Source organism: Leptodactylus fuscus, chromosome 8 (genome assembly GCF_031893055.1).
Source record: "Leptodactylus fuscus isolate aLepFus1 chromosome 8, aLepFus1.hap2, whole genome shotgun sequence".
In the NCBI taxonomy this organism is placed as follows: Eukaryota; Metazoa; Chordata; class Amphibia; order Anura; family Leptodactylidae; genus Leptodactylus; species Leptodactylus fuscus.
This window is the reverse complement of record NC_134272.1, coordinates 69,406,061-69,419,946: the sequence shown is the minus strand read 5'-3', so window position 1 is coordinate 69,419,946 and position 13,886 is coordinate 69,406,061. Positions and strand designations below refer to the sequence as shown.

At 41.4% G+C, this 13,886-nt stretch overlaps 1 protein-coding gene across 1 annotated transcript in view; it reads right to left on the bottom strand.

Annotated features, from left to right (window-relative positions):
* CHN1 (chimerin 1) overlaps nt 1-13,886 on the bottom strand; it is a 78,443-nt gene that overhangs the window by 31,566 nt on the left and 32,991 nt on the right. Inside the window, exon 6 of the mRNA XM_075284135.1 lies at nt 7,655-7,943. Coding sequence (XP_075140236.1) covers nt 7,655-7,943 — 289 coding nt within the window. The remainder of the gene's footprint in view (nt 1-7,654; nt 7,944-13,886) is intronic.

Here is a 13,886-nt window from a genome sequence, read left to right as displayed (position 1 = left end):
AATCTACCATTAATGGTTCCATTTCCAGACGTCGGTCCCCCATACTGTGCACATTGGTAGCTTCAATGGGATCTATTTTTTTTTTCCAGTACAGTCAACACAGTTTTTCGCTAGATTCTGATTCACAATCGCTGTATCCTGTTTAGACTGCAGCGGTCCTAGCTATTTATATTAGCATAGAAACAGAGCAGAACTTTACAGAAATCATTTCCAGTTATTATATATTGAACATGTAGACATCTCAGAGAATTCTTTTTTACATCGATTGCACAATGTTCACAGTCTCCCCTTTATGTGTGTCCTGTTAGAGGATTCTAGACTCTTATATGGCTGCCAGGAACGCGGTTACATTATATGTGTGTGTGGTTTTAAAGTGTTTTCTTCATCTTACAAATCATCTTTTCTTTGAGAGAATGTTCAGAGAAAGTTCCCACAAGGATCGAACGTCTTTCACCCTTTGTAACCGACCCATCCTTTGCTCTTGGCCGCGCTGTAACAGCCAATATGGCTGAATTTGTGAAACAATCGCTCCCCATTAGCTCAAATGATCGTTTATAATACACATGGTCACATTAAAGAGGACCTTTCATGAACTTGGGCACATGGGGTGTTATATACCGCTAGACAGTGCGCTGAATTCACTGTCACAGTTTCGGCCTACCCGCTATGTGTCCCAGGCAAGAGCCATTGGTGCCATTACCGATAGCTCTTCACTGTCAGAAGGGCGTTCCTGACAGTCTAGCTGGGAATGCCCCTCCTAACAGTACTTGTCCATAGCTCTATACTGTGAGGGGGAGTTCCTTATCGCCCAGCCATGACTGAGTGAGGAACATCCCCCCCTCCTGGCAGTAACTGACCATAGACTAGCACTGGGGGGCGTTCCTCACCGTTTACATTTCACCCCATTTTCAGTCTCTGGCCGGAGCAGTGTTGTGGATTCTTGAGACAACTCCTTTTCAGGTGCTACAGACATCTTACCCTACTCTGAGCTGTTCTGAGGTGTGCGCTTGGGGTCTATGGAGAGGTGGCAGTATATACTTTATACTCTGAACAGCGATATATATCTGTTCCCCATTTGTAGAGTATTTGGGGTTTTTTGCTCATACTATTTAATAAAATCTAAAATTAATGGAAGATAAAAGTCTTGGAGAGATCTCAGCTGATACCGTCCCCTAATTCTTACCACATGCTTCCGGCGAGCCTTACATAAGGGATTTCCACACAGCAAAGAGTCTGTGTTCCACTGTCCTTAATTCCTGGAAGCTGAACTCTACGGCCATGTCTTATCACTTCCTTATAAACAGGGAACTGTTTTAAGGCCTCTGCTCTTAATGCCGAGACGTAAAAGCCAGAAATTAATTTCCGCAGAAACGCAGAGGACAAGGGAGAGCCTTTCATCTGGCTTATACAATCAGTTCTTGGAATGTGAAAGTCTTAATGGGATAATGTTTGTAAATAGGGCAGAGAATGTTATATACGGTATGTGACTGCGTGCAAGCGGTTTGCAGTGTTATATACTCGAGTGTACTGTATAAACACAGCCGTAGTATAAGATCTTATTTACATTCCACTTATGAGCAGTTTTTCAAACCCTGGAGCTACTTAACATCTTATTTCTGCACAACCTCAGTTAAGTTTATATAAAAGATAAAATACCTTCTTCAGCGCTTGTACAGACAACCAGTAGTGGGCGCAGCAGTCTTCTAGTTTTCAACAAAGGAAAATAAAATACAAGGCTATGGCTACCTCTATGGAAATAAAACTATGACACCACTATTAATAACTGAGTAGGGGAGGCCAAGTGCTGAGACCTCCACTGATGTGCCCTTACATTTCTAATCAGCTCTGCTCAGTTCTCCTGAAAGCAGAGCATACGGTGTACAGTTTTATAGCAAGTTGTATGAGGAGAGACCATCACAAACTAAGAGGCTCAGCAACTTCTGACCCTTCCCTTTAGTGACTCCCACCATTCAAAACTCGACATTTCACTATGACATGTAAAATAATAGCTACCCTTTAAACAACAGCATTATTCTAATCCTGAACAACCCCTTTAAAAAGGGCTTTTACTGGGCGAAAATTATTAAAGATAGTTCATCAATGCGAAAGAAAAGAAAAAAAAGTCTCGATCTCACCATATGAGTATGCTCCAAGATAACCCTTCGGGTGCACGGCCTTTAACCTCCGGACTGAATAAGGCAACTCCACAGTTGAATCTTTAACCAAAAATAGTAGGTCCGCACTCCTCAGGTTCCATAAAATATAACTTTTAATAAGCCATTAAAAACTCACACAACATAGAACACTTCGTGAAAAAAGTAGGAAAAAGACACATAGTGCTTAAAACCGCCGACGCGTTTCGAAGCTTTACAGCTCCTTAGTCATGGCATTACTAAACATTTTCGTATACCCTTATATACGTAACATAGCAGCTGTATAATCAGTAAAGTAGACACACCCATGATAGCAGTCACTTTCGCTTCCAACCATTTTCTTAAATTATTAAAACAATCCTTTTCTAGATAGATCTATATGCTACATTCACATTCTATATTGCCTTTTTTCATTTACTTACATCATTCCTATATTCTCATTCTTTATTTACTTTAATAAGCAGGCTCCTATACCTCAATCGTTCGTGTCTCCGTCCCACGTGACGCTTTACAACCTATCCTGTTGCATCTCCATATCCAGCCCCTTGGAGCCTTGCTAACCTGCTATTCTCCGGTCACGTGGTTGGTTTTAACCAATCACCGTACATTTCAAACTATTCACTTTACTGCGGAACATATGAAAGCATGAAATTGTTGTATACATAATAACTTTACTGTGACGTTAGACTTGCTGTAATACTACATAACTAATAGGGGAATCAGATTGAATTAATTTACCATCTAAACACAATTTATCGTATATGATATATTGAACTAATAAATGTAACTAAGATCCGTTCTTATATTGAGTCCTGACGGTATTCTACAGTTAAACTTGAGAATATAAAGAGCTTCCCTTTTCAACAACCTCTCTTTATGGTTGCCCCCTCTGATATTATCTCTTACAATTTCCAACCCATAAAAACACATGGTGTGAATTCTTCCTTGGTGCATATTGGAGAAGTGTTTTGAGGCTCCCGACATAAATTCTGTTTCTCCCTTTTCACAATCTCGCATGTGTTCTAGAATCCTAATGCCTAATCTCCTCCCCGTGCACCCAACATAGTCCAACTTGCATTCCACACAAGTAATGCAATATATGACCGACATGGTGTTACAGTCGATCCTATCATGTATTATTCCACCAAAGTCAGACGCATTGCTTTTAGACTTTTTAGTGACCCACATTTTCGCACAAGTCTTGCATTTTGGGGACCCACATTTAACATTGCCACCTGCTGACTTTAATTGTTCCTCTATTTCAGTATAACAACTTGGGGATAAAGATTGTCCTAATGTTTTACACTTCCTTGTTGTAAACTGTATTCCATCTTCTAATATTTTGTTTGTTATTGGATCTAACTCCAAAATCGGCAAATTTCTCTCCACTATATTCTTGATTTTCTTAAATTGGGGACTGTAGGCTGTACTAAATACTAGCTTTTTTTCTTTTATAACTTTGTTTTCCTTTCTCGTACCCCTAATTAGTTCTTTTCTCTCCCTATCCTTAACCTTTTCCTCTGCTCTTTTAATTGTCCATTCTGGATATTTACGCTCCCTAAGTCTTTTTAGGGTTTCTTCTTTTTTATTTTCGTACTCATCAGCTTCACTATAGGCTCTTTTGGTCCGAATTAGCTCACCCACTGGCACACCTTTGATTGTGTGCAGTGGGTGGCAACTGTCAGCTCTCAAAATTCCATTCCCAGCACTGGGTTTTCTGAATAGAGCTGTAGTGACTTTCCCCTCAGAAACGGACCCTCTAAGGGTGATGTCCAAAAAATCTATTTCTATTGTGTTGTATGAGAACGTGAATTTCAGACCATGTTCATTCTGGTTCAAATACTGGATGAACTCTGGTATGGGCGCTACATTTCCGACCCACACAATGAGTAGGTCATCAATGTAGCGCCCATACCTCTCTTCTCTGGTAAATAAAGAATGAGAATATAGGAGTGATGTAAGTAAATGAAAAAAGGCAATATAGAATGTGAATGTAGCATATAGATCTATCTAGAAAAGGATTGTTTTAATAATTTAAGAAAATGGTTGGAAGCGAAAGTGACTGCTATCATGGGTGTGTCTACTTTACTGATTATACAGCTGCTATGTTACGTATATAAGGGTATACGAAAATGTTTAGTAATGCCATGACTAAGGAGCTGTAAAGCTTTGAAACGCGTCGGCGGTTTTAAGCACTATGTGTCTTTTTCCTACTTTTTTCACAAAGTGTTCTATGTTGTGTGAGTTTTTAATGGCTTATTAAAAGTTATATTTTATGGAACCCGAGGAGTGCGGACCTACTATTTTTGGTTAAAGATAGTTCATCAATGCCAGAACACTGGGGTCCAACACCTGGCACTCCCACCGATCAACTATTTTCAGCAGCTGATACCTAATGGCAGCAGGAAGCAGACAGCGCTGTTCTCTGTGTAGTGGCCACACCAGGTACTGCAGATCAGCTGCCATTTATTTAAACTGCACCTAAGCTGCAGCGACTCTGTTCCGACACAGAGAACAGCCCTGTCTGTTTCCTGATCCATTCTCTGTGTAACAGCTTCTGCGAACAACTAATCGATGGGGCTAAAGGGTGTCAGACCCCCACAAATCTTATATTGTAAACCTCACACTCTGTGACCCACTGTGGCAAGATCTATTTGCACTTGAGAAAGGGCCCTACGGCCTGAAACGCGTTGTCTATCAATAAAGTAGCTCTTCTGTATCCATCTGGGTGAGCGCAGTCATTTGCCTGTCCTTTCCGGAGGTTGGTTCATTTACCCACATATTGGAAACCTCGTCCTGCAGCAACAGTGAATGAAGAGGTGACACATGTATGCCCAGCTCTCTCCAGTGGTGCAAGTTTGCTTGGCTGTGCAAGGAACATGCATTCATGGCCATCTCTCCATTCATAGAGGTCCCCAACCTCCATATTCAACAAAGGTGGGATCCACATCCGACAAGACATTATGCAAATCTTGTGGATACACCGTCAATGTAAGATATGGGAAAACCCCAATAAGTAGACAAACGTAAAATACAGAACATGTACCTTTGAAGCAAACCAACCCAATTACATCATAAGATGTTTTGATCAATATCAAAAATGAAAAAAAAGTTTACAATTTTACATTTTCTGAGCTGCCAAGTTCTGACAGTCGAGAGCTAGTCAGGTGAAAAGATTTCACGTTTTATATCCTTAATGAACAGAATAATTTATAGACCGGTAAACTTTTCAGTCACTGCTAAAAATATCCAGACAGAAGAGGCTGCAACAGCCCGAGATGTCAACTTCTTCCCAAAATGTTTTGAGAATGTTCCGTACCTTTGATGTGCTTCTTGACTGGTGCGAAGCTTCAGAATACAGATGGATTAAAACTTCTGAACCTGACTTCAGCTAAACTCCTAAATCCACTCAAAAGTTGAAAGTTTCTCTGAGGTCTACCTCTCATGAGGTCAATGGAAGAAGCTTGAGGGGGTCTTGACCCTGTGAAGCTACTTTAACTCTTAACGTGCTTGTCTATGGAGGGGATTAGATGGCAATAATAATGACTTATTTTGGATTAGCAATATGGCAGCTCTCTAGGTTTTGAAACTATTTTACAAGCTTAGGATGGGGAGGAGGTAAGGGGAGAATCACTGTTACTTGACTTGAGTTGGATGGGGTTATCTACTGTGCACAATCCCAACTTCTTAGAAAGGTCCTATGAAATTAAAGGGGTTGTCTGGGGAGTTCAGATTCACTTACCTGTTCTGGCAGACTCCCAGGTCACGTAAACGGAAGCAACACCCAGATCCCTAGGTCACTCTCCCCCATCATAAATAATTACCTACAAGATTGCGGGGATGGACCCACCCAAGGGTCAAGATCCATCATAAGGAATACGACAGAACAGGTAAGTGAATCTAACATTCCCAGACAACCCCTTTAATCTGCTAATAAACGCTCCCCTGCATCACCATCAATGATATATTTTAGCATAGTCATGGCCACTTGGATTTTATACCCAGATTACTACATTATAGCCAATTACCATCCCCATGTCCAAAACAAAGTAAATTTGACCATAACTCAAGACTATAAAAGGGTGGGTATCTATTGGGTTTGCCCTGTTTCTGACCTATCTAGAATATATCTCAATATTACTTACAATGGCACGAGCTCTTCCAAAATTTCTTTGCAAGTGCACAGTAGGCGGTCACAAGTGTAAAATAATCCTAGGTGATTGTGTGCACTACAGAATGCTGGAGCTGTCAATCACCACCAAGGGGAGGGGCTTGTGGAGCAAGGAGAGCCAGTGCACTTACTGGGCTTGGGACCGCCTTCTGAGCACTTACTGGGCTTGGGACCGCCTTCTGAGCACTTACTGGGCTTGGAACCACCTTCTGAGCACTTACTGGGCTTGGGACCGCCCACTGGGTACTTGCCAGCTTCTTTACATATGGGAATAAAATGTGTGGTCTCTGAAAGTCGAACATTATAGGCCACACTGATATCTTTACACATGTGTTAAAGTACCCTACACGTCACTAACTGCCTTATCAGGCGGAATTCATCTGACAAACTCCCTTGAAAGTCATGCAACATTTTACAAGATAGAGGCGTAACCATGCCAATAATAAAGCATGCACTTCAACAAATATGTGCAAATATTAGGAAAAAAAACACATAATTTCATACATATTTAGTAACAGTTCACTAATCTGATATGAAATTATATGCTCTGGATTATTGAACAGCTTTAGAAAAAAAAAAAAATCACTTGTAAGTGTAAGAGTCCTATGGGGTGTGGGACGGACCCACACACTAAATCAATCATATCTGCTACAATGCCGTCTCAATTGGGATCTTGTGAATTTTCACATTATATGGCAATTCTGTGCTGGAAAACAAGTGCAAGATTATCAAACATTCTAGATTAGCAGGTTCCAGATCATACAGAATTTCCTGGTCTCTATTTTTCGGCCCTGGAGTATTCAAATATGATTTAAAAAAAAAAAATTCTTTATACGACCCTTATGCCTACTACGTGTAAATACTATACCATATGTAGCTTACTCCTATATAATGACACGGCTGTATCAGGGCACCCTCTGTGCAAAATATACAAATATCAAGAATGGGAAGGGGGGGGGATGCTACCATGACGAACTTTTTTCGACTTTGGCAATTATGTGATGACATTGTCTGATATGTGAAATCACAATGTCCCATAGATCAGAAATGTCAAAGTCACAGTATTTCGACTTTTTGGAATTTACTATGTGGAAACAAACATCATGTCAGGAAGCAGCCGTGTAGATAACATCCTTAAAGCTAAACACAAAATCTATATTATATATATATATATATATATATATATATATATATATATATATATATATATATACACACACACACACACGTACATGAGGACAAGATTTCACAAACAGCAACGTCAACTTTTTTCCAAAAATAATAATAATAAAAAAAAAAAAAAAATAGTAGAAGGTAAAATAAAGCTTACCCTTTTCTCTACTACAGCGTCCTCCCCTGAAGATTCCCGCTCGCCCTGCTCTTCTTTCACAGCTGGCATTTGTTTCTTATGCGTCGGCTCTCTGCTTAAGGTCGTGTAGCCTATATGTTCGTAAATTGGGTTTATTGTCATCTTGGCAATGTATTCGGCCGCCTTGGTCTCAATGTACAGAGTGATCAAGCCGTCGGTCACGAGGTCATGGATGGATTCGAACCTCTTCTCTCCGACGAAATGTTTCCCGTCATGGTAGAGCCTGAAGTTTCTAGTCTGGTTTCCAAATCTGCCTCAATAAAGAAAGCAAGGCAAGATTTTTATTTCAAGAAATGACTTTTTGCAATTTTTTTTTTGCATAGGAAAAAGTCAGATGATCTTTTTTTTTTTTCTTCCGAGAACGTAACACTCTACACTATGGGATTAGGAGTAGAGCGGTAACTAGAGAAGTCGAGGGCTGGCGTAATTTGTACAAGTAGTTCATTACATATATCCATCCAATTGAGGTTTTTTTTTTTTCTACTGGCAGAACTGTGGCTTCTTTTAACAGCCGGAGCTGAAGATGCGGCATGTTCTTACAAAAATCTCTACTATTGCAGTCAATCAATACTGTGAACTGTTGCCGACCAAGAGCTCAGCGGTCTTGTCATTTACTAGGAAAGGCCTATTCAGGATTCGGCTTGGCTCCCGTGCCAACAATTACACTGAAAAGCATCTGCTGCCAGAATCTCAGCAAAACGGGACAGAACGGCACAAGGGTAAGTATTCTTTAGTTTTGGAGTGAGGCCAAGCGCGAACTCTTTGGTGTTTGACAAAAGAAGCTCTGTGGTGAGCCTGCTAAAAATCACGCTGTTTTTCGGAAACCTTTCATGTCCTAGCCGAAAGACGTAAATGGTGTGACATGGTGGGATCAGCTTCTTGAAAATTCATTTTTCTAAAGGGCTACAAGGCTTCTCACTGCGTAAACTGCTCAAAGAACTAGTATACAACAAATATAAGCATGAAGGCTGCTTATGATCAATCTGAGAAGATGAGCTCTGTACCCTCTAGACAATATGTAAAGTACCACTAGACACGTGAGGAACGGTTTAACTACTCAAATATTTATATACAGCGCCTCATAGTTCTTTCAAAGATTTGCAAAAGTATAGAAGTGCCCCATACTGATTCTTGGCACCCCTGTGGCGAATCGGGAAAAACACAAAAAGGGGGAGGCCACAGAATGTAAGCTTAAAGGAAACTGGAGGAGTGACTAGATACAGTTGATCCGAACAGCACGCTCCATAGAAATGAATGGATGCACCTGGTACTTCCGCTTTGACGTCGGCCGGCCACTTAACCCCCCGCGTTCCGGCTACGTCCATTTATTTCTATGCGAGCGTGCTGTTCGGATCGGCTGATCCGAACAGTACTCGCTCATCTCTATAAGAGACCCTATCAGAACTATGGACCCTCTTCCCCCGAATGGTTAACAATACTACATGTGTTCTAGGGAAAGAATTGCAAGCATATCCATGTTTGTCATCGCTGACAAAATAAAGTTTTATTCACACCAAGCAACGTGCAAAGAGTTATCCTGAAGTGTCCACTGAGCGAGCCTTCTACTGTGAAGTGTCCTAGAATAATGGTGGCAAACCTTTCTATCAATGTAAGATTGACAAATCCTGGTCATTGGATAAGGACTTATCTTGAGCAGATGGGAAGATTTATCGCCATTAACGCAGAACAGTCCGCAGAGGAAGGAAAGTCCTGCGGAGACTTTAGGAGGCATGGTGCTGGAGAGACTAAAAGTGGACTTCCTAAGGCCCTGTATGTTTTATAAGGGATGACAATACAAGAGTAAGTTTGCACATATTTCCCAAGTACTTATTTAGTGGTATTAGTCACTAGGGGCCGGGGTCAAACATACTGACAGATTTCCATTAAAAGAAAGGACATCAATTATAGATTGTTGAGAGTCCGACTTCTAAAGCCACGGCAGATTCAGCTATTACTTCCCTTAGGGTTGTAAGCTGTGGTGCTTATTTCTATTTTCAATAGTGTCTGTAGTAAAAAGTTACCCCCTTATGCACAGATCACAAGAACTGGGATGTTCTGCAGCAATGGAGGAACAGGTCGGAAATATGTGCTACTGATCCATTCATTCTAGTGGGAACCATCAAAGAAAAAGGAGGTGGAATGCTCTTCTATCTCCGGCAGTTCCCACTGAAATGAATAGAGTGGCTGCATACATTTCTGACCTACCGTAACACAACACCCCCCCCAGTACTCTATTCATGGGGGTCCATGACAGACAGCCACTGATCAGAAATTATTCTTTGTTCACACCTGCGTTTGTATTCCATCCAGGGGAGTCCGCATGGGGGCCTTCCTTTCCCGAACAGAATACCAAACCCAATTGCAAGCGCTATGCAGTAAAAGCACACGGACCCTGTAGACTATAATGGGATCCCTGTACTTGCCGCATGCTGCCCGCACAAATCATGTGGACAGAAAAGTAGATTGTGAAGTACTTTCCTGTTCACATGATCTCTGCGGAGATCTAGCGGCAAGTACATGGACCCCATTATAGTCTATGGGGTCCGTGTGCTTCCACTGGCACACCGCTTGATGTGAACAAGGCCTTATCCCTCAGTATGGGTTACACAGTTTGTTAGTAGTGCTCTTCACACTTTTTTTTCTTTTTAACTGTAAAAGGGTATTCCCACCTTAACAACAATTTTCCCCCAACTTGCCCATAGGATGGGGGATAAGTTTTGATGGACGGGGGTTTGAGAAGAAGGGGAAGTTTTGACCGATGGGAGCATTTGGATTGCCATTGATCTGGGAGTTCCTCCCTGTACTATGGATAGGGGATAACTTGTTAAGATGGGACATCCCTTTACCTCCATACTAATCAGACTTGGCTATCTCATAAAGTGATAGCCATATTACTAGGATATGCCATCAGTATCTCAGTAGGAGTCTTAAGAATCTCCTCGGACTCTCTTATAGCTTTTCGCCCATATCGCAGGAAACTGTAGGTAAGTTACACTGAAGTGAAAGAGCCATCCTGCAGAACCAAGGGGCCAGGAGCGCCATTGTGTAAGGAGAAACTGTGTAGGTGACGCAGCGGTATACAAGCTCCGCAGCCTCCTCATTATTAGAATATGTCGCTATGATACATACAGGTAGAGAACATTTCTATATTGCCTAATAGTTTAGAAAGGAGGAAAAAAATAGGAGCCAAAATAAGTAAAGGAAATGCTTGAGCTTAAAGAACTTCCAACAGGGAAATAATCGATGAGATGCTTATGTAGCAAACATGCAGATTCAGGCAGCATGGTAAATATATATATAAGTGTATAGCAAACACAGCTGTACGCCGCACGCATACATTATTAATCCTGAATAAATACAGGAAACATTACAGGCACATTAATAAAACAATAAAGCCCATCCGAAGGTGCAGAAAAATGTGCTGGGTCTAATAATCCAGAACGGGTTATTTACAGAAAGTGACATCGGCATTAATGCACGCGGCTCGGGATGTGGTGAGAGTCCTGGGACCTGTTATAATCCGATTTAGTATATTCAGCCCCATAAACTAGCACATAATGAATGCATACATGAATTTTACTAGAAAACACAATGGAATTAGGTCTTAAGTAAAAGCAAGTCCATAGAGGTATAAGACTAAGATTTCTCAGAATATCGGTGTCTTTGATACCAGTTAAAGGGAACCGGTCCTGTGAAACGTGGTGTCGGATCTGTTAGAGTAGGAGATGTGGAGTAGACCGATATATAGTTTTGATCTCCTGGGTGTCTGAGCGAATTCTCCCATATCCTATTGATAGCGAACAACTTGGGAATACCATTTTAATTCACTGAAGAGCAGTTACATAGTGTCCGCCTCTCACCCCAGAGGACCTGTCCTATATTAGACAGGTAATCCAATAATCTGAATTGGAACGGTGTAATGCTTTGTTTCTCCTGTGGTGGCACTGCAGGGAAACTGGCCACTTCCTGTTAGGTCTCTCTCTCCAACGATTACAGCTGATCGATAGGGATCCAAACAGGGAGACGAGATTTGTTAATCTTATTGTCAAGAAGCCTCTCTAAAATGAGATTTACACAGACACAAAAAATGTACGCATAAGAGATGTGATCAACTCCAAATAAGCATTTAAAAGGGTTGTCCCCTTGAAAGCAGATCAGCAGACCCCCACTGATCAGGAGAACAAGGGACTTCTATCCCCTGAATGGAGCAACCTGAGATCTCCAGTGCTCCTACTGAAATGAATGAAGACCCTCCCTCACCATTCTCTTCATCAGTAGGGGGTCTGAGCGATCAGGTTTTCCCCTAATCATAGGATTGCCATTCATTCAATCACTGGACAGGTATACACGGGCCGTGATCAGAAAGGATAATTTGGTCAATTATCTCCCCGTGTGAATGGACCTGGAAAGGATTAGGGTATCTCTGGCAACACCAAAGTGAGACTTCCCTCTGAATAAATATACAGATCGCGCATATATTAGACGTAGATGAGAAGTTTAATAGAGTTTGAAAGGAATCAATATTTTAATCAAAAATCCAAAGAAGAAAATGTAAAATTTCAAACCCAATTTCCCAGAAAACGACACATAAGGGGCTGGAAACCATGGAAACGCGATACTGTAACAATCAGCGAGCGAAGAAAAGAACAGAAGGCTCTGGTACGCCAACACCTCATTTTTGAGAAGACTAATTGTTTTCTTCATCCTCCTACTTACAAAGCTTTTCTTTAAAGTTTGGAGTTTTTTTTAGAGTTAGAAATCTGGAAGATTTGGGGTGCACATGTCAAATCATCATTAAGGGGCTTGGCGCAAGTATTAAGGTTATCTAGCCACAGAATTGGTGGGGCCCAATGGGTCAAGAATGGAACGACAGGTCAAATGTGTACTGACATTTCATTCACTGTCTATGGGACACTTGTGCAGCTCCATTTTTAGTGTGTTGGGGGGGGGGGAAGGGGACCCCTCATTCTCATAATCAGTGCAGGTCCCAACAGTTGCCCATCCACTGATCAGCAGGTTATCCCCTATCCTGGGGTTTTCCCACTGTAGACACATCCCCTATATGAATAGAAGATAGGTGTCCAATCACAGGGGGTCCAATTTAGAAGAATACTGGTCCTCAGGTGCTCCCAAGTGAATCCACCATACTAGTCAACCTCACCGTTGATTTGCCAATATTCGCTCATCTCCAAATTCTGGTCCTATGTAGGTCATTGTCTGCAGCAAGTGAGCCAGAAAACAGCAACCCATAAGCACTGGCCAATTTTATTTTTTAACCCATTCTTCCCCTTTAGAAAAAAAAAAAATCCTGGCCGACAATCCCTTTAAATTTTTTTGATTGATACATGTCAAGCTACAACTACTGATCATTTGTCTCTGTATTGTAGCCAATGTATCACATGCCTATATTACACACTATAGCGTCTTCTATTACCGACTCACATTGCAACGTCACAGATCTATTATTGGCTTTAGAGATTCTTCCAATAAACTTTACTTGTTTTATATTGCTATAGTTGGCAGCAGTGGAATACACGGTTACAACAAGTTATATATTGTACCTTCTGAACTCTTCAACCCAGCAGCTTACCGGCCATCTAATAACTATTACTTTTATATACCGAGACTGCAGACAGTTTCCATTTATAGCTCCGCTTGCTCCAAGGAAGATCATAATATAACTTTAGTGCTTGGGTCAAGGAAGGAGAAAATTACAAGTTTCCAGCTTGACATTCAGTGTCTTCACTACACGATCAGATGTCCATTATAGTCCGTTCTACTAAACACAATGCACAATGGATTTTACTGGAACGGCGCTTCAAACGCAATGGCACCACTTCTGACATGGCAAGGTCTAAAAAAAAGGCAGGGACTGGACTGCTGACATGGGAAATTTTTTCCTACTGGACAACCCCTTTAAGTCATGAGCTCTTTATGATCATGTATACACAATTTTGGGGGAAAATTCCAGAAAAAGGCAGCATTTGGGGACATTATCTTAAAGAGGACCTTTCACATCCTCTGGCACTGAATTCAGCATCCTATCAGCTTTCCCAGTATGCGCCGGGTGCCAGAGCAAATGGTGGCGTTGGTTTCGGCACCAATATCTCTCCACTGTCAAAAGGGTGGGCCTTACAGCCTAGTGTCATTGCTGGGTAATAAGGAAAGCCCCTCCCAAAAGTACTCTCTTTGT